The sequence below is a fragment of the Ambystoma mexicanum genome, chromosome 10 (assembly GCF_040938575.1).
Source record: "Ambystoma mexicanum isolate Mex_15411 chromosome 10, UKY_AmexF1_1, whole genome shotgun sequence".
Taxonomy (NCBI): Eukaryota; Metazoa; Chordata; class Amphibia; order Caudata; family Ambystomatidae; genus Ambystoma; species Ambystoma mexicanum.
Window position 1 is genome coordinate 1,364,373,909 of NC_090932.1, and position 22,038 is coordinate 1,364,395,946.

A 22,038-nucleotide genomic window follows, 5' to 3' on the forward strand; every position below is an offset into this window, starting at 1 on the left:
TCGACCAGATCGAAGGCCGCAGAGAGGTCAAGGAGCAGGAGGAGAGCTGGTTTGCCCGCATCTCTTAGGTCGTCTATTTGATTTTTTAAGTCAAGTAGTGCCGTCTCGGTACCATGTCGAGGGCGGAAGCCCGACTGGCGTAGGCCGAGGAGGTGGTTGTCTTCAATAAACTTTTGAACCTGCAGGTAGGCTGCTTTGTCCAAGATCTTTAACAGAAAAGGGACGGTTGTGATGGGACGGTAGTTCCCTGGGATGGAGGGGTCGAGAGAGGGTTTTTTTAGGAGAGGTTTGACCCAAGCTTCTTTTAGAGAAGTTGGTATATGGGATGATTGGAAAGAGGTGTTGATGAAGGCAGTGATGATAGGAGCCAGGGCTGGAGCGCAGTCTTTGATAATGTGGGAGGGGCAGGTATCTCCCTTGCAGTTAGAGGGCTTAATGGATTTAATGAGTGCAATGACCTCAGGTTCAGTCATGTTCGAAAATTCAAATTTAGGTATTTGACTGGGAACGTCTGGCGATTGGGCTGGAGGAGCTTTAGTGCGATCAAGTAGAGCGGATAGTGCTTTTTGGTGCGCTAGGATTTTGGAGTGTAGGGTGTCTAGCTTGTGTAGCATGGCTGCTTGAATTTGGTTGCACCAGGTCTCATCTTTGGTGATGGTAGAGGGTGGTACGGATGGGGATTCCAATTCCCTGAATATAGCGAAGATTTCCTTAGTATCAGAATTGGCGTTGCTAATCCTGGTGTTATAGGAGTCTGCCTTAGCCCGTGTAGTGGCTATTTTGTAGTCTCTGGAAGTAGACTTGAAGGCAGTTTTGTTTGTCTCGGAGGGGTGCTTTTTCCAAGTGGTCAGTAGCGCTCTCTTCTTTGTACGGAGATCCGCAAGTTCTTGTGTGAACCAAACGTTGGAATAGTTTTTTTAGCTTTTTTAGCGGTGAGAGGTGCGATGGCATCTACCGCTGTGGTTATCGCTTGGCTGAATGTGTTGGCTAGGATGTTGGGATTGTTCGGGAAGGGGGATTGAAGAGCTGGTGTGAGAAGATGTGGAAGGAGCGAATCCTTCGTTACTTTTTAGAGCTCCTTGAAAGCCCTGCCGGCAGACGGATGGAGGGCTTTGCAGGTTCAGGTGAGGTGTCGACGTGAAAGTTGATGTAGTGGTGGTCAGACCATGGGATGGGGGATATGTCGTGGAGGAGGATGGGGCAGTTTTGTTGTGTCACCCAATCTAGTGTGCGTCCTTTGATGTGTGTGGGTTTAGTGAAAGCTTGGATGAATCCTAGCGAGGCAAGCGCCTTTTGTAAGGATTGGGCTTTGTGGTCCTTGGTGTCATTGAGCCCTAGGTTCATGTCGCCCAGCAGCACGACTTTGGATGTTTTTTTTTAGGTTGTCTGAGATAGAGTGGATAAGGGCTTCCTGGAAGTCATTGCATGGTCCTGGGGGGCGATACACTAGGTGGAATGCAATAGTAGTGTTGTGGGAGATTGTGAGTTTGATGGGTAGGTAGTCTGCGTTGAGGCCTATTTCTGCCTGTGTTCTTCTGATGTCAAGGGAGTCTTTGGCTATGATGGCCACACCTCCGCCCCTCTGTCCTGTCCTATCTTGTCTGTAGATAGTATAACCATCAGGAATGGCCAGTGAGAGGGCCGGTCCGGAGGTGTCTTGTAGCCATGACTCGCAAACAAAGAGCAGGTCAAGCTTGTCCCTGGTGATAAGGTCATGCACATCGAGTGTGTGTGCAGGGATGGAGCGTGCATTGACTAGGGCACAGTTAAGGCTTGTCAGGGAGGGGCTGATGGGGCGTGAGTTAGAGGTGGCAGTTGGGTCAGCCCTATTGTTAACAGCATTAGTGGGCATGGCAGTAGTGGTAGCAGGGGGATCAGGGCCAAACATAGTATTAGCATCACCAACAGTGGGCATAGCAATTGTGGCAACAGTAGCATCATCAACAATGGGCATAGCAATTGTGGCAACAGTAGCATCATCAACAGTGGGCATAGCAATTGTGGCAACGGTAGCATCATCAACAATGGGCATAGCAATTGTGGCAACAGTAGCATCATCAACAATGGGCATAGCAATTGTGGCAACAGTAGCATCATCAACAATGGGCATAGCAATTGTGGCAATAGGGGCAGAAGGGCCCAGCCTAATGACTGCAGGCGAGGTGGGTAACAGGTGACTTAGAGTACATTTGTGTGAGAGTGCAGTGATTGACCTAATGGCCTTTGTCAGTTGAGGCATGCTGGAGTTCTGAGCAGGCACATGTGGGCGGGAGCGGCGGCTGTGGATGAATCTCATGCCAATGCGCGCATTCCGTGTTGCGAGGCTGGGCGGCTTGCTGTAAGGGGGGGGCATCATATGCAGCATGGTGCGGTAGCATAACAGAGCATTACGGTGGGCAACGCTCTGAGCGCACGTGTTTTGAACAAGCTGGCTATGAAAGGCAGAGGCAGCCTTACCTTCAGAATTGCGTGATAATCTCCTGGGCAACTCCGAGCAGCGGAGAGCTGCAGAGAGCGTGCAGCTTGGCCTTTCCTTCTGGCCTTCGCTTCTCTGCGGCTTTGCCTCCCGGCTCGCCTCCCGTCCATAAAAGGGAGGAGGGGAGGGGCGTGGAGGATGCGTGGACGAATGGCTGAAGCCCAGTAGGGCTTGTTTATAGTTGGTTTCCATGGGGATCATGGCGGCGGCCATCTTAGGGATCGGCGGATCCTCGTGGCAGGCGCTTCTTCCCGGGACTGCAGGCAGACTTCTGGGGCACTTCTGTGCGGCGGTAGCGGTGGGGGCACTCAGGGCAGACATCACTCATGTCGCTTGAGGAGCAGGTACTGGTGGCATGATTCGTGCTGTGTGGTTGCGCTCCTGTAGCGATCGGGTGTTCAGATCAGCTGATGTTGTGCTCCGGGGCAAGTCCACTCGCAGCGGAGAGCTGCAAAGAGCGTGCAGCTTGGCCTTTCCTTCTGGCCTTCGCTTCTCTGCGGCTTCGCCTCCCGGCTCGCCTCCCGTCCATAAAAGGGAGGAGGGGAGGGGCGTGGAGGATGCGTGGACGAATGGCTGAAGCCCAGTAGGGCTTGTTTATAGTTGGTTTCCATGGGGATCATGGCGGCGGCCATCTTAGGGATCGGTGGATCCTCGTGGCAGGCGCTTCTTCCCGGGACTGCTGGCAGACTTCTGGGGCACTTTTGTGCGGCGGTAGCGGTGGGGGCACTCAGGGCTGACATCACTCGTGTCGCTTGAGGACATGTTTGCCAGATTTGGGAGGGTTTAACCTTGATGTACTTCTGAAATTACCATTGATTGCGTTTGAAAGAGACATTGAGCAGTGTTGTCCCAGAAAACAGTACTGAGTGACAAGTATTGCGTTTGCCCCAAGGGCAGAGTATGACAAAAAAGCAACATTATCAGTGCCCAAGAGAGAGCATTTGGCCTTCTGTTGAGTACCTGAACATTTTTTGCAATCTACGTAGCAGAGTACTGTTGCTCTCACTGCAGCCAAAGGAGGCTTTGTAGAGGACATGCCAGCAAGATGAATGGCTGCATCCAAGTTATGACGGCTGCGTTTAAGTTTTCAGGAATATGTTTTCAAAATGGAGTATTTTCCATGGAGTAAGAATTGCAAAGTGGGTTGTCTTTGGAGAATACCAGTGGCAATGCTAGGAGAAGGTCTAGAGCAGGTGTCTGAACCCTGCAGCTCTCTATTTCGGACTATGGCTCCCATGATTCCTCTCCATTTACTATGCGTTCTAGGGGTGATGTGGGTTGTAGTTCAAAGCATCTGGCGAACTAAACAGTGCAGAGCCCTAATACAGACGTTCCATTGCCCCATCTATTTCACAATAATGTCCAAGCACAATTTAAGGAGCATTGTTTGTTTGCTTAGCGCAACGAAGAAGAGCTTGAAAAGGTAAGTGAGTTAACTGTGTAATGGTAGCAGGCAAAGAAGTAGGTCAATGCGGAATGTAGAGTGCTTTGGGAAGTTAAGAGTGAGTGAACTGTGGGTGGCTTTTGGGGTGTTTTAAACTACATCTTCCTTAGAATGCTCTTGGTAAAATGATAGGTGTGCTGTATGACGGACTTCTCAAACAGCAACAGGAATAGGAGTAGGTAGAATGAACACTTTTGGTAACCTTGGATAGACTTAACATTGGAAAGAGAGAAAGGTATTGTTGGCCATGCCTTATTAGTTACATGTCTCAAAGAATTCAGACGCTCCCTCCTACACCCCTGCCACTGCCAGATTTTGCACGAGAAAGGTAGGTCATTGCTAACTAGTTCTAAAGCCCAATAGGGGACCTGGGCCTCTGCATCCGTCCATGTGTGCCAGCCAGCAAGACGACCACAGAGCCAGGACACGTGTGGGCGGAAAAGAAAACAACTGACTGCTGAAGGCTATTGTGCACAACAAGACGATCTGAAAGGCAGACCCTAGGGCTTGAAGAAATACCCTACGGTAACAAGCCGAACGGCCTGCCAGAACTCTAAACACACTACAACGCTTGTGTAAAAGATGACACACCAGGCAGAACTTGGTCCCAGAAGATAGTCCCCTGGGCTGACATGCACTGGACTTTTTAAAGCAGCCTGTGTCTTTGTAATAAAGACTCATTTTACGGATATATAGTTGAAGTTTCTTGGAGGTTTGTATGAAGAAATAGAGCATATAACATCAATTTCAATGCAGAATGTTCTTACAACAAATGTATGACCTGTATAAGTATATGTGAGCTACTCACAAGAAGTCCTTCCAAACTCCTGGGTCATCCCAACCCAGGAACCATGTATGTCTCCTGTTTATACCTCACACTGCAAGTGAGGTCGTGTTGGCCACAGGACCACATAACCATTTTGAATAGAAACCTATTTGTTCTGATAAGCGGCACCCACTCAAGCAGGTTCCCTCATTCACATGTGGGCATAGTCTATCCAGTTTCCAGTTGAAATCTGGCTGAAAGATCATTCTCATAGTATCTAGTTTCCGTTTTACTCAGATGCTTCATAAAATTCCACCCAGTTTCTGAACCTTGACAGTTCAAAATACATATCAAATTCTCAGAGATCATATTGCATTTAGGATGAAGTACCTAATGTAAGCAATCGGTTTGTTTCAAGCTGATACTGGGACTGTAGTCTGATATATCACTGCAAACTGTGGTAGCTGATGTAACAAACATAACAAATGATTAATACAAATGCAGCCCAACACCAATAGCCCCCTACCCTGCTGGGTAGGGGGTCATAAGCCTGGGCTAGTTACAGGGATTCAAGCACTGTCCTGAATAGAATAGTCTGAAATTTGAATCTGCATAATTTTATTTTGAAATTTAAAAGACAGGCAATTGACAGATTTCTGTGAGGAGATCGCCTTGCTGAAACTGGGATCATAAAGGTATCAGATTACATAGAGTACCGAAAGAGTGCCTTTCCCCCATGCCGAATATTACCTGTTCAAGTTGTTGGATAGCGTTGGCTTGCTCGGTCAGCTGCTGGCTCTGCTCAGTCGCACTGGCTTCTAACTCCCAAACTCTTTTTTTCAGGGATGCCACTCCATGCTCACCAAGGGAATCGCTTGAGGAGAGATCGTTCAACTGGGTGGAGAGCACCTCGATGCGCTTGTTGAGTTTCTCGGATTCCTTCTCCTTTTCCTGCATTAAATCCGTTCAAAGAGTTAATATGTTCCTGCGGCTGCATCTCCTTGGTAGTCGTATTTACAAAGAAAGCATTTCTTCATTGAAGACACGTTATTGATGCAGTGCACACAATGAAACCAATGTCCACATATTTGGTCAGGCATTTAAGTGTGGGACAACTCCTGGCCAAAAACAGAATACATACTGTTGTTGTCTAAGTTCAGAAGGTTACCTCACATTCATTTTTTTTTTGTTCAATTCGGCACACACCCATTTTGGAAATGTTTTTGCTACACAAATCAGTACAGTTCACATCAACTTGGAGCAGTAGTAGAATACAATTAAGTCAGGTCCATGAAGGCGAAAGGAGGACCTTGCATGCCTCTGAGGATGTGTAGCGAGCCTCACTAAGGGCTTCCCCACATGTCGCCAGCTGCCCTTCGGAAAGTCATACAGAGGGGTGATGAAACGTTTCATGTCCCCCCAAAAGACATGGCAATGGCACCACTCATTATGGGATATGTTAATGTGTACAGAAAGAAGGCATGAAGAGGAGATGCATGGGGACTTTGCATTGTCACTGGACTGCCCTTTCTTCATCTTGCAGATGCAGGAGAATTCAAACACAATAAATGGGTATCAGGTAATATTATACCCACCACAAATATTGCCGTATATATGGTCGTCGGGAACGGGCATAGGCGATATTTTTAGTGGGGATAATATTAGGGTTTTTTGGGAGCAGGGGTTGTGGGGGTGCCCCCCGCTCCTTTCAAAATAATACAGGGGTTGCAGGGGTGTCCCCCGCAGGTTCTACGCCTTAATATCGCCGCAAAAATGTGGTGATATTTTTGAATGGCGATATTTTTGCGGGGATATTAACACATGCAACCAATAAATGGTGTACCTTACCGTGCATCTGCAAATCCAATCCCGCCAGCCATGGATGTCACTGGCCAAACATTTCAGGGGGTGGGCTTACTCTGTAAATGCTGGGAGAACAGCTAACTTCAGGGACTGTGGAGGAGGGGCACACATACTTTTGTAGGGGCATCTAACTTCTTTACACATTCCAATGAGCATATTCTGGTGAAGCGCCAATGGTAAAAGCAGTTAACGCTCTCCTTCGCATCTGAAACCACACACTTAAGGATTGCTGTAAGAATGAGGTGTCTTCTGTTCCCCACCTTTCTAATGACTCCGCTGACATGTACGTGCTAGCACCCCATTCTGATTCCCACCCCATTCTGATTCCGATTGCCTAAAAATGTATGCAGACGAATGCAGGTGCTAACAATGAAATGCTTTACATTAGTAACTGCCGGGTCTTTGTTAACTGTGCAGCAGAGGGCGCCTTTACTGCCTGTGCTGCGTCCTGTCGTGCCACTGCTATGTAGGTCAGCAGGGTCAAGTCAACGTACCCCAAATTTTAGGGGGGGTGTCTAAAGCCAAATCTGCCCAATTGCGGTGCCACTGCCACCACCTATCATTGATGTTGCCCTTGGTCTTTGATTAAATATATATTTGTGAGCGCACAATTTCCCTCTTACAATGAAGCTCACATTTATGGCAACAGCAGATGAAACTCTGCCTGTTGCACTAATCTCGTTATATCCCACCAAACAGCTCCCTGTTGTCCAACCTGATGCAACAATGTGTCAGGACCCATACCATGTGCTGCGAAGAAACGCGTGCCTCTGAAAACGCCATGTTGTTGTTTCCTGCCTGCTGCTGCTGCTGCAGTAAGTGGTAACAGACCCACATCTTAGTTCTGCGAATGCCTCTCGATGTCGGCCACGGTTTCATGTGGTGATCATGTTGCTGCAGCTTTGGGGGCATTTAAGGTCTTTCTGAAAGTAATGCCTCGCTGCCCTGCATCGGGCAGAAGCTGAGGACTGCTCCGTGCCTGGTGACCAGCCGCCAGGCATCACAGCATGGAACGTTGCTAACGTCACAATGGTTCATCACCCACCCGTCTCATGCGGGCACCGCAGACAGGGAGCCAGAATGATGGGCGTCCAGGGGGCCTTGCCTGGTGCCATACAGGAAGCTCACTTTCATGCTGGTGCCCTCGGGCTTAATGGGAAGGACCAGATGTTCCCATGAACAACTTATAGATGGTTAAAGGGCGTTGGAAACGTGGCTAAGCCACACTTATATTCAATGACCCGTGTTTCGAAATTCACACGGATAGCCGTCTGCTGAGTCCTCCTCTTTAATGGCGCCATCGGCCTTAATATACTTTTAGCCCGAGAAACTTTTCAGTACGGTGTCAATCACATCAGATTGGCCATTTCACATCTATTTACTGTTAATTGTACTTAAAACATGTATGCACCTTTAGTCCAAGAAACACACTATTACGTTTTCCTGAAGGTGGGGAACATCACAGCAACCAGCTTCAGCGAGATCCACAGTTGTGACTTTTTTTCAAGCTTGTCAGACAGACGATTTCATTCCGTGATCGAAGTGAGCGGGAACGGTCGGGAGTGGTGTTCCACTACTTTTATTTTTTCCTGTTTACCATTCCTCTACTTTTCACGACTGTATTAACCATTCTATTTAGAGGATTTGTCCATTCATGTCCCTCTGCAGGTATAAAGTTGTAATAGGAGCCTTAGTTTCTAGTCACCTAGACTATTGTGATGCCCTGGCTGCAACACCTTGTCACAGGTTGCACTAGGCTTCCACCTATCCCCTCCCCTGCCGCCACCAGAGTCCCACCACATTTTTCAGTACACTTCTAGCACTGATTTCATTTAGTGACTACAACCAGGTTTTGGAACACATATCTTTGTTTACCAACCGAGGGCAACATTCCAGTAACCTTGAGCAATGAGATGCTTGCACGTGATCTTTTTTTCGCGCTGAAGTGAACTTCTAAGTGACTAGTTTACTTGACATAAACACCTGACCACGTTTCCTTTGGTGCGACTAGTCGAGTGAAATACATAAAGTGACATTTGTTCATGATGATGAGAACATGTCAGTGACTGCCACCCGATGATGATTACATGCTTTCATTCGAATTTAATTTAGGATTATGGAGGCAACCTTCAAACAGATGCAGGCCATCTCAGGTAGCCAGTTGTGTTGGTTTAAAATGGGGGAGGCGTGAGAGGATCTAGGGACATTGAACACTTCTCTGGCACTAGTATTCTCTAGAACTTGTAGTTCATTTATCAGTTTCTCAGTACATCCTAAAAATAAGGGCACGTTTTAGCACCGATAATAGCACAAGCTTTACATCCCACATAGCTCTTGGCAAGAAATTGTCTAATGTTCTTGAACAGGACAATAATATGTAGTATAACTTACATCAGAAGCAATCTGGGTAGATGTTAAACAAGTTTACAAAATTGTGTTTTAAGAATATGGCTGGCCAAACTATGGGCGCAATGGTAGACAACTTGGTGCGGGAAAGTAGGCTTGATTGTGCTATATTGAATGCAACTGAATTTGAATGATTGCCACCTGGAAAGAGTGTAGAAGCCCTGGCATTTTTTCATTTGTATTAGATTAATAAACTGATGTGGGTAATTCCATTTTGGGAAAGGGTCATCTGCTAATCGGCTTCCCCTTTCAGAAACTCCATGTGAAACAAGCATAGTATACACCTGTGGCATGCTGAATCAGCCTGATCTACATCATCTGTTCTACCAGTGGCATATAGCAGATTCAGAATACACAGGTGCCAATTTCTTATCACCATTAAAATAGCTCTGCCGGTTGAGCTCTTGCTGCGGTGATATGTGTGTGCGTGATCTGCAGGTTGCAGGTTCGAATCACAGAAAATCCAACTCAGCCTGTTATCCTTCTGAGGTCAATAAATGAGTACCAACGTTGGTTGAGTCAGATTGTATGTATATATGTTCCATGGAAAGTGCTATGTAAATAACCCTTCATTATTATTTATTATCATTATGATATGACAGGTGGTGTGACAGCCACATCTGGGATTGGCACAGGGGATGTATTTAAGCCATTCACTTCTGTTCCCAAAACTACATATCAATGAGAATGCTGTTTTTGTTGTATGCTAAACTGTACAAGTAACCCATATGTGAGTTTGAGGTATGGTGGCCAGCACGTCTCATACTTATCCAAGCCTTATCAGTTTGATATCACATATGTGCCAGCCCTGTGAGATCAGCTCAACTGCGGAAGGGTTATGTGTACTCCCCCAGCTATACTGTAGCTGTGGGGGTTGCCACTCTTTAATCTTTTGTGAGAGCAGGTAACACCCTTCCCAGAGTGACAACCACTCCTGAGGAAGTTGTCCTGGGAAAAGGAATGAAATGGCACAACTATTCACAAAAGGAGTACCCTCACACCAGGGTGCTGCATACCAAAGGGACTTTTGAGTCTATTGAGAAGCGAAGGGTTAGGGTTAGTGTAGAGAGAGAAAAGTCATTACAGCTCGAAGAAGGTTCCACTATCTTGCTTCTCTTTGCCTCTATCGTTCCTTCCTGTCCCATCTACTTCCTGTAGCAGAAAGCACTTTGGATGTGGTGTTGGATGCTTAAAACAGATTTGATTAGTTCCAATCACCTGTAGCCTTTGAAAGAAGGAGGCTCTGCCTCTTCTCAGAATCAATTTCAAACAAACATCTAAGAAAGGATTCTGATGGGAGAGTTGACTTTCCAAAGCCTGTGATGAATTACCATCTGTCTTTTTGAATTTGTATTAAATAATACAATTATGCAGGTAATTCTATCTTTGAAAGTGTAATCTGCTAATCTGATTCCTGTTCAGATGCAGATGCACCGCCCGCACCGTGAGTGCAAGCATTGTATGAGAAATGTGGTCTAATAAGGCACCAGGACATAATGTCCACGTGCCACTGTGGCAGTAGCAGTGCCACAGTGCTTTAAATTAGAAGCCAAGTTGCCGCACAATATAGCACACAGTACACTTTGTTTTGACATAAAACAGGCAATTGTTGCATGATAGCTTTGCTTCACTTTTTGCCAGCATTGCAACACATAACATTGTATTCCTTGCATGCACTGCACCACACACAGAGGGCAAGGTATATTATTTTTCATTTCAATGATTCACAAAATTGGTGTTAAACGATGTGCCAAGTGCTGTTGTTTTGTTGCACAGTGTCAATTGTAATTGGTAATTCCCAAAAAATATTCCAATGTGATATCAAATTAAAAGCCTTGTTCCACCGAGTTTCCAAATTTAATGTCTCAATTCAATACCTTTATCCATTAAGTTTCCAAAAATAAATTCCTCAAATTAGATGTCACAATTAAATGTCTTTATCAATTGAGTGTTCAAATTAAATGCCTCTACACGTGTTTCTCCACCCTTTCTTTGGCAGATCATCAGGAGGTCTTAGTTATCTAAAGGAAGTATTAAAGAAAATATTTAAAAGTGAATAAGAATATATGTTCATCAAGCAGAATTAGTCACTTTCTTGATAATTGTTTATGGACACTTTGTTGTGTCAGTCAGACATTTGATTCCTATTCATTTTTATAAAAATTAAAAATGACAGATTGCTTTTCACAACTAATTCTCCCAAAAAATGTGCATATCACTTGAAAATATATATTATTGCTGAAACCTGATGCTAGAACCTTGGTATTTTTATCATAATGACAACAACAAGCACCCTACCTTTGTGTGTTCATCTCTAAATGTGTCTGAAAGTAAGAGATGAGTCTTGCGGTAGGAAGGCAAGGATTTACTCTGTTGTTGGGCCAAAGGACATCAAAATTTTGATTTGAGTCCAACATTTAAGGAACAAGTATTAATCCCATTACTATTGTCAATTTTACCTCAATCTCACATCAGGATGGGGTTTCATCAACGTGTCTGGATTTGCTGGTCCAGGGTTCATGCAACACAGTTTTCGCACAATTCAAAATGGCTGCTTTGATTATATATTAATTCATGATGTCATCACGTTCTCGTGGAGAGTGATGCCGTAATTGTATAATTTGCTCCGTATGTTTATAAACGTTATAACACGTATCTTAATATGTGTCTATGATTTCTGAAGTGTTGTCAATTATTAAATTCAAACGACTGGTGGTCCAATTAAAAGTATTTTGTGGGAGTGTACTGCAAATATTAAACTTGAGTGGCTCGTGCCAAAATGCTGCAGCAGGTTTCATAGAAGGCTGCAAAAATTCATATAAGACATTTAAAGAAAAATTTACATTTTAAGAATATAAAATGAAACTTAAAATTGAAAGATAGAGTGCACAGACATCTTTGTGTTGATGATCACCATTGATACTCACAACACGCTGTTTGACCCACAAGATATATATAATTGCATGTATTCTTCATGTTATGTATAACAAACTAAAAGATTCTTCAATTCCTATTTCATAGTTCTGTTACCCAAACACAGGGTATAATCAATATTCAGACAATTCAGCTGATGATCTTCCAATGTTGTTCTTTTACAATGTCTACTTGGCTTTCTGAATATGTTTACTATAGGAAGGACCAGATTTCATTTTCCTGGTTTAGGCCTTGAGTAAAGCTGTCCATCTACAAGATCCATTTTGCTTCTTCCTGTCAGAGTTTGAGTTTATTATTTCCTCCTCTTTTGGACGTTTTAACTGTTGTAAACCCCATGAATTTAAGATGTTGGTTGGTTTCACATAGGTGTGATTCTTGGCAATGGGCGGCAATGGGGTATTTTTGATCTGCATTTTGGACTGCCCTTAGATGCTATAAAATTCTGATTTTTCGTGTCCTCTTTTTAAAATATTACATTTCATGTAGTGCATTGCCCCATGTCTCTGAACGGCACACAGCACACTGCATGGCACCATACTTACTACACTTTGCATGCATGAAATGATTGCAGAAAATACTTGGTGCATTGGATTACACTATTGCATGCATCACATTTCAAGAAAACAAACAGCACGTTGCATAGCACACATGTGTACAATCATTGCCAGCTGGATAGAATGTGCATAGCAGATACAGGTACACACTTACCACCTGACACAAATAAAGACAGAGTTCACCAAGGTATACATTGATTCCATGGTGGAAACATACACGTTTTGCCCTTTGCAGTTTCAGAGTACATAGTTTTTATGCTGAGCACTCAAGGGCAGATGGGAAAGGGTATGAGATAGTTGCCAATGTTTTATTGCAAGTGAAGCGTTTCCCAAGGGATGGAGGCCCAGTCCCAGACAGAAGCTAATGGAGCATCAGATAGGGAAAGAGTTCATAATGTTGTGAAGACCACAGTGAAGGATGGGATCAGTTCTCAGACATCAACAATGTGAAATTGGCTGAATAATATAAAGAACTTAGCAGAAATGATGGTCCAGGAGAGATGATCGGCAGGAGACCTGTCACTTTTTTTCAAGTAGGCCATTTGTTGCAGGGAAATTTCTAGAAGATAGCTTACCAGGATTGGCAACATCTAAAGAGATGATGAGCTACATAATGAGCAGGGGCAGACAGTGGGAATGAGAAATGAATAGAGAAGATGTGTTCCATACTGGTATGTGGCTCATTGGTCTATCTCAGTGGGATGTTGCAGCCCTAGTTGTCTGACATGGCATTGTCCATTTAGAACAAAGCCCTCTATCAAACTATTCCCTGAGATGGGATTTGTGCATTTTTGCTAACCAAGGGTGCAGGTGAGGGGTTGTGGCTGAGATTGTGTTTGGTGCATGGTGTTCGTTTTTGTGAAGACAAGGTATCTTCCAGTGGTTTTTGAGCAATGTATAGGGTTGTTTAGAGGACAGGTGATGACCAGTCAATGATAATATGAGGATGATATTTGTGTTATCTTCCTTTTTGCATATGCTAATGTTTTGTTTGTGGATTTAAAACGTTCAGGCTGCGGTGGGCGTGTTGAAGCTGGATATGTTCAGTTCATCTTCCCGGCTGTGATGTATGAATACATTTTGTGTTTTTTCCCGCAAGTGGTGCACTCCTCTTTTGAGTTCTGTGGATTGCTTTTTCTATTTTTTGGACCTGTCCTGGGAGCACCCCAGTTCAACATTCAGATTTCATAAGATCCATGCCAAAAGCATAGTGTGTACATGTGCCTTCCTGCTTTAGTATCCTGATTCGACGTACCTGCTCTACCAGTGGAACAGATCAGGTACAGATGCCACAGCTCTTTGAGGTAGCCCATCCACATTAAATTGATATTGCACATGTGTCAGCTCTGTGAGCCCAGATCAGCTATAGAAGAGTTATGTGTATTCTCCCAGACAGGCTGGACCCTGCCCCACTGGCAGGATGGTAGCCTGATGGGGTGCATCTATGTGTTCCTTTTTAAGAGCAGGTAACACCCTTCTCCCTGGGACAGCCACTCTACTGGCATTGGAACAGGAATCAGAGGGAACACCCCTTTACAAAGAGCTAGGCCTCACACCAGGGGGCTACATTTCTATGTTTCTAGTGAGAAAGGAAGGGGACGTAGTTAAGAGTGGTCAAGTAAATTCTGTTCAGAGGAAGGACATTTCCACCATTTTGAATCTCTCTGCCTCTCTTTCTCTTTCCTGTTCCATCCACTTCCTGTAGCACAAAGCACTTTGGGTGTGATGTCAGAGGGGCAAAGCCCACTCATTTCAAGAGCAGGGATCGGTTCCTTAAAGCAGGCTAGCTTTAGTCCAATTACCTGTGGGATTTCGCGTTTAAAAGAAATGGTCTCACACTACTTCTTGGAATCCTCTTGGCAATTATCTTGAAGTATCTTTGGATCATCACTTGAGAAGTTTTCACTGGACCCTGCTGAGAGATAGTTCTTTCTAAAGTCCTCCAGTTGTGAGGTGAAGGCAGGTGTTCCAAAGGCAGAGACCATCTCTGTCCCCTAATCATCCCCAGGGACCATTGGCGGTGATCTGCTGCTGCAACAGATCCTGCCTCTCTGCCAGCCACAGTGGTACCCAGGACCTCACTATGCTGCAGGACCCCTGTAGTTGTGTATCAGCCTCCCCCATGTTGGGGAGGCCCCACCTTGTCACTGAGTCCCTGGAGTGTGTCTCACAGCAACCTCAGAGGTGGACTGTTGCTGGAGCACGACCGCCTCTCTGCCAGCCACAGCAGTACTCAGGACCTCACTATGCTGCAGAACCCCAGTTGTTGTGTGCCAGCCTCCCCCATGTTGGGGAGGCCACACCGTGTCCCTGAGTCCCTGGAGTTTGTCTCACAGCAACCTCAGAGGTGGCCTGTTGCTGGAGCACAACCTCCTTTCTGCCAGCCACAGCAGTACGCAGAAACTCATCCTGGAGGACTCCTGCAATTGTGTGCTAGCCTTGCCCATGTTTGAGAGCATGACAATCTGTCTCATCATGTCTCTGAGTCCTTGGATTGGGACTCTCAGCAGCTTGAGAACCGAGACAGCCAGGATCCTAATATCTTTCGCATTGAACTACTATGAGCATGCTTCAAGAAATGTTCAGCACTTTTGAACCAGCAGGACCCTTTGTTGCTGCATTTTGCTCTCTCCTCATCTTCGCACAGAGGCAAGAAGTATGGTTCAACGCTGCGAACCATCAAGAACTGTAAAGGAGATACTTTTGACTGCTAACTGCCTCCCTGGTCCCTTTTAGGGCCCTAGAGATTGGTAAGGTCACTTTAAAAATATTTGCTCACATGTGCATATCCTTTTTAAAGAGCATTGTTGCTTTTTCTTTCCTTTCATCCCTGCTCATTATCCAGAGTGCTGCATTTACTATGTTTGTTTATCCTGTGTGTGTTCTTTCCTCAGGGTTATGTGTAGTGTGTTTTTAGTTAGTTATTATTGTACATGGAGTGCTTAATTAAAGTGTATATTTTTTTTATAGAACCTTGATAGGACATTCCTTTATTTTTAGACTGTTATATTTCCCTGTTTGGGTTGATACTGAACCTCATTCATACCCCTTTTAAAACTATAGCCTTCCCTTGCCCCACGTTACCACAAAAGCCGAAGGAGGTATATCTCATGAATGTGCCTGATGTACCTTAATGATTCTGCTGGTTCTTGGTTTCTAGAAGTGTGAGGGCTGAGTGGGTGTTTTAGCCTCTACTCATCCTTGTACTCCTGCAGAAGTCAATTTGTCAATTTGTCACAATACCCTCGACCAGTGAGGAGAAGAATGCCCAATTCCTATCCCCAGGGCACAAGGGGGTGACCCTGCTACTAAAAAAATACTTAATCTCTGCTACTCACACTGCTACCCAAACCCTCATCATGGCGATGGACTCCTGGAAGGGTGCACCAGCCTCCATTGCATTAGGAGCTTGAGAACAAGGACTACACGTGTCCCTGAAACCCCTGAGAGGGCTCACAGCACCTGATAGCCAACACAGCCAGGAATCCAGCCTTTCCTGCAATCAAACCACTGTGACCTGTGTTCAAGCCTGTTCAAATGCATCGATCCATCAGGACAGTGAAACTGCTTTTGGCACTCATCTGCTCTCCAAACCACGACTCTGCATGTGCAAACTTGTTTGCTGCTGCACCATGCTAAATCAGTGTGTTGTTGCCTCGGCTTGAACTACAATCTCTGTATTGAATCAGCCACCTTTGAACTGCTGCTCACTTTGTCCAGCATCTTTGCTGCAAATCTGCAACACCAGTCAAACTGGCCCTGGTGAATCATCCAGTTGCGACCATCAGATGTTGCATCAAACTGCTCAAACCAAACTGCGCATCCTGTCTCCATCCTCATTGCAGTCGAATTGACAATCAAACTGATCATCGAAGCGACCCTAGAGATTCTCGCAATCCCTCCAGTGCTTCATTGAGCTGATCCCACAGATCAGTGCATCTAGTCATCAGCATCTGCACAGTCGAACCAACCATCAAACCCACCCTGGTGGCCCTCATGATCTTTGTTCTTCAAGCATCACCTTGAAAACTGCAACAAGCTCCTGTTCGAACTCTGCTTGATGCCACTCCCTGTCTATAAACTGCGACTGCCAAACTTGTGTCAATCCGCGCAAACAGCACGAAGAGGCCAGGTTCGCCACAATGTAACTGCCATATGGTATTATTGACCCATAACTGGCCCCATGGTACATTTATAACCCTGGACACTGGTTAGGTCGCTTGTGCACCTTTTTCTTCAAAAGACAAGAACATTGTGGCCAATGAATTGTCATTTACCCCTGTTTTCCTGCCCAAAGTACTCCATTCTATTTATTTATTACATATTCTCTGTTCATTCCACAGGGTTGGGTTTTGTACAGCTTTTCTATTTAGTTTTCCTGCAGATGGTGTGTTTAATTAACCACTTACATTACGTGTGTAGTGCCAAGGATGAGATAGCTTGTCCTTTTTGGCATTCCATTTTGTGCAATCCTTGCAAAGGGGAGACTCTCCCCTTTCCAACAACATCTTTTTTTAAGCCTTTTTGGGCACATATCCGCTCGATCCGCGCCCAGCAATGCCCACTAAACCAGCAGGGATCTGTTTCTGAAGTGGGAGGTCGGGAGGGCTGCTTACTATGTAAGCGGCCCTCTCCCCCGACCACAAAATAATGGGGTAATACCCACGGGACAGATGGGTGATTATTTGCCACCAGGGAAGGGGGGAAACTAAAATAAAAGAAATAGAATTTTGGGTGGGGTTGAGGGCCACTAGCCACCAGGAATTGTTTGGTAAATGAAAGGGGGGTGGCCCTCAGCCCCCCATCCTAAGTGGATGGGGGCAACTCATGTAGCCCTCCTTGGGGGGCAGATTTCTGCCCTTAGGAAGGGGTACATGAGATGCCCCCATCCATTTAGGGTGGGAGGGAGAGGCCACTGGAAACATTAGAAGAGCTCCCCCCAAGTCTGGGGCAGTATGTGTTGCCCCCCTGGGGGGGCAAGTGGGCACACTCATGTGCCCATCTGCCCCTAGGTAGGGCCATCTGCCCTCAGGGAGGGCTACATGAGATGCCCCCATCCATTTGGGCTGGGGGGAGAGGGCCAAAAGACATGTTGGTGCAGCCCCCCGCAAGCATGGGGCTGCAATTTGGGCCCCCCTGGAGGCAGAAGGGTGGAGGGGGCCAGGGCACTAGACCACCAGGATGTTTTGTTTATATCATGAAAGGGGGGATGCCCTCACCCCCCAGCAGATTTCTGGCCCTCTCTGGTCCCAGGGAGGGTTACATGAGATGCCCACCCATCCATTTGTGGTGGGGGGTGAGGGCCAACAGAACCCTTGCCACAGGCTGCCCCAAAGCAAATAGGTATACTAATGTGCCCATCTGCCCCTAGGAAAGGGGCAAACAAAAATATAACTTGTTTTTGGTGGGTAGGGGGACACTAAACCACCATGGATGTTTTTAGTGGAAGGGGGGTTGGCCCTCTCTCCCCACCCCAAATGGATGGGGGGCATCTCATGTAGCCCGCCCTGAGGGCAGATTGGTAGTGCAATCTGCCCCTACGAAGGAGTACATGAGATACCCCACCATCCATTTGGAGTGGAGGGAGAGGGCCACCAGAAAACACTGGAATGGCCCCCCAATGCATGGGGCAGTACGTTTTTGCACACCCTGGGGGCAAATGGGCACACCAATGTGGGAGTAAAATCTCTGCAATCCTGCTTTGTATGTTAAATGATGATCTTCGCCCCTCCGAGGCTGGCAAAGAGAATGACCAGATGGAGGGCAAGAAGTATGCTATTCCTTTTGAAATATGTGGTCCGAACCCAGCTCCTCTTCGGGAGCCTGATGAAAGTCCATCTGCTATGATATTTAATGTTCCTATATCAGCAAGATTCGATGTATGGAATGCTAGCTCTCAACCCGACTTGATTGATTTAAACAAGGCTTGTAATGAGAGTGATCAACAGAACTGGCTAGCTATTATTCCACCAGTGACTGTACTCCAGAACCGTCAGGTATTTAAAAAAAGTTGTTCGGAAAGTGAGGTTGCTCAAGACGATCCTCTTGGCTATGGTGGACCAGTTGCGCAAGATTACAAGGACCTCTGTCTCCACCCAGAGTGATCCACTCCAGCCAGAAAATGCGCCTAGACTTGTGCCTTCTCCCGACACTATACATTATATGATATGATGAGGCATTTATAAGGCACCTGCACACAAGTGTTTCTAGGCGCGGCAAGACAAGGAGGGGGAAACAAAATGAGGACAAAATAACTATCTCACTAGGCCTTGAGTAATTCCGATCGCACAAGTGTGGGGAAGTGGAAGGGGAGAAGTACCAGGGGGAAGGGAAGGAAGAAGTGTAGTTAACTCACAGGTGCAGCCAGTGGGTGGCTCATAAGTGCAGAGAGAAGGGACTGTAAGGTTGCAGAAACAGCCCCTTAAGTGCAGGGGAGCCCGTAGGCAAGGGCAACTGGACATGAAGGTGTCTGGGCCCGGGTTCAGAGGTTGACCTGGTGACCCGTGCACAGATCAGTCAGGTGCATCAGCAGGGGAGAGGGAGAGAGAAAGCAGAAGCAAAAAGGAAGGTCTTGAGTTGGTTCCGGTACCAGAGATGGTTCTGCTCAAGTTCCAGAGAGGCAGGGAGGCTGTTCCACAGGGAGGCCACAGCCGAGAAGATAGATCTGCCCCAACTCTCTACTTGGAGAAGTGTCTGACCTTCAGAAAGTTGGAAGTAGATGAGCAGAGAGCTTGAGAAGAAAGATGTTTTGGAACAGAAAGTTGGAGGTAGAGCTGTCCTAGGACACAGAAAGCCTTGTGGACAATGCAGAGGGTCTTGAACTTGATCCTTGCATCCAATGGGACCCCATGAAGAGATTTCCGAGCTGGAGAGATATGATCCCTAGGCTTGAGGCCAAGGACAAGTCTCGCAGTCCTGTTCCTGGATTAGTTGTAAAGGTCGAAGAGTAGAGGCAGGAAGCTTAAGAAAGAGGTTGTTGCAATAGTCCAGCCCAGGGAGGAACAGAGACCTGGAGACAGTGAGCCTCTGGGGGAAAGTGAGAAAAGGAAGAATACCTCTGAGGAGGTGCAGCTGATAGTTGGACTTCTTAGAGATGTCAGAGATGTGAGGAGAGAAGGAGAGATTGGAGTCAAAGATGACACCAAGGTTCTTAGCCTCACAGGAAGGAGCAGGAAGAGGGCCCAGAGTGGACGGCCAGAGAGAGAAAGAGAGAAAGGAAAGGAGGGAGTGGGTGTCCAAATGAGGAGGATCTCAGTATTACTGGCATTAAGGCAGAGATCATTGGTGACCCGCCATTCCTGAATTGCGGCCAGATGATCTGGTATGAGAGAAGAAGCAGAAAAGGCTGAGGGGAGCTTGAAAGAGAGCTGAGTCATCTGCATAACATTGAATATTGGAACAGGAAGTAGCAATGTGGTGCGCAGGAGGTGCCAGGTAGTCTTTGAAGAGCCAGGGAAAGAGGTTAAACCCATGGGGAATACCACAAGTAGAGAGAGACAGTTACAAGAGAGGAAAGACCCCAGTTGGACCAAGGAGAGGGCCAGTCGATGAGAAAGAAAGTCAACCAGGTCAGGGCCTGATCAGTAATACCAAAGTTGTTGCAGAGGCGATTGAGCAGGATGGCATGGTTGACCTTGTCAACAGCATAGCATAGGTTGAGGAGAATGAGGAAAGAAGAGAGATTAGGGTCAAGATTGGAGGGCAAGTCTTCACAGGTGTTCAGTAGTGCAGTTTCCACGCTTCTGGCAGCTGTGAAGCCAGACTGGTGGCCATGCATGGGTGTTTAGGAGAGCAGTTTCTGGGGAATACTTTGGAACACAATTCTAACTATTGTTAAAAACAAGAACACAGCACATACCTACCCAAATGAGGACACGTTGATCAACAGGGTGAACAAAGTAATCTCAGTGCACCAGGGGAAGAAAAAGCCTTCACTTGTGCCCCACCCCATGATAATGCCAGATACTCTTTGAGTAGGGGGACAGTGAAGTCAGGGGATGATATTGCACTGGCAGACACCCATGTGGATGCAACTAGTGAGAGGGGTGAACCTGGTGGTTTACCAACCACCATAAACCATTGAATTATCTTTTCTTAACAAATGTCCCTACAGGGGAGAAGAGAATCTAGTGATAGCTTGCTGAACAAAGTAGTTAATTGGATTATAACTTGTAGGGGTTGCTGCTCATATATAAGGGAGGATGTTGCTGAATGTGAATGCATTCCCTGTGACTCTGATGCAAATACTGATTACATCAAAATAAGGTTTAAATACCCATGCCTGGCTGAGGGGCTGTTTGGTGTGGAACCGAGGACGGAGCTCCTAAGGGAGTAAATGTATTGATCAAAGATGGATGCAAGCTAATAAGCTCACCCTAAACAGTTCCAAGACAGACCTTATGATGATAGGCACTGCTACGCAGCTGAAGAATCTCAATCCGGAGTATCTCTCTTTCAAAATGTCAGATTGCAATATTGCCACCCAGCAGAAGGTCAAGACACTTGGGATAATTTTTGATCAAGAACTGTCTATGAAAAATCAGGTCAATGTCCTTGTGTCTAGTACTTGTTACCATCTGAAACTCTTGGCCCAGCTACAGCCCTTCCTTTCATGGGCTAATCGCGCCATAGTTGTTCATGCCATTATAGGAGCTAAATTGGACTATCGTTCTAGTCTTCTGCGGGCAATTTCCAAACAAGACATGACCCAGCTACAAGTGATTCAAAACAATGCAGTGCGTATTGTGGCAGGTGTGCAAAGGAGAGAACACATCACGGCTGCCAGGAGAGCCCTACATTGGCTTCCTATTCACAGCCAAATTACTTATTGTGTGATGTGTATCATGCACAGTTGCATTTCTGGGCAAACTCTCAAGTATTTGGCTAGCCGTATTTCACGCCTAGCGGCTCGCAGCATTCTAAGATCCAATAATACCTGCCTCTTGAAACACCAAGATCTCATCTTAGCTATGTGGAGCATAGAACTTTTCGATATGCTGATCCACGGGTTTGGAATGACCTTCCTTTGGATCTTAGCTCATGTACTAGTTTATAGCTTTTTAAACATAGGCTGAAAACCTTTTTATTTGAGTAAATCACTGGACTACCATAGCATGACTGTTTCTCTCATGACTCCTGATTCTTCCTGTTTCATGTTCTGTTGTATTGTCTTTGTTGGCGCTCCTATGCCTCTGGGCTTTGTCTTGCGCGTGGTTTAAATAAAATAAATCAATCAAACAAATGAAGTCTATAATAATCAAAATGTCCAATATGAACTGCTGCATGAACTTGAGGGTTTAGCGGAAGATGAGGACCAGGCTTGTGATATACCTGACCTGGTGGCCAAGTTCCCAAAGCGTCTGCCCTAGACATAGCTCAAGCCTGGCTTGTGCTGGAGATAAGAGCTTACAATGGGAGAAGCATGGGAGATGCTTGGGAGATACCCCCGCACACCCCACATTTGTGATGACAGAACAAACATCCCACATTGGCTATGTTATGGTAACTACCCATGCTAGGGTCTAGGTGCAAAACTGTGAAGTGATCACCAGGTCTGAGAGCGACCACAGGCCGGTAGTTCTTACATTTGTTAACG

At 46.0% G+C, this 22,038-nt stretch overlaps 1 protein-coding gene across 1 annotated transcript in view; it reads right to left on the reverse strand.

Moving 5' to 3' along the window:
- Positions 1-22,038, reverse strand: part of MYO18B (myosin XVIIIB) — a 1,784,667-nt gene that overhangs the window by 844,570 nt on the left and 918,059 nt on the right. The window contains exon 31 of the mRNA XM_069620271.1: positions 5,437-5,637. Within this exon, the coding sequence (XP_069476372.1) occupies positions 5,437-5,637 (201 nt within the window). The remainder of the gene's footprint in view (positions 1-5,436; positions 5,638-22,038) is intronic.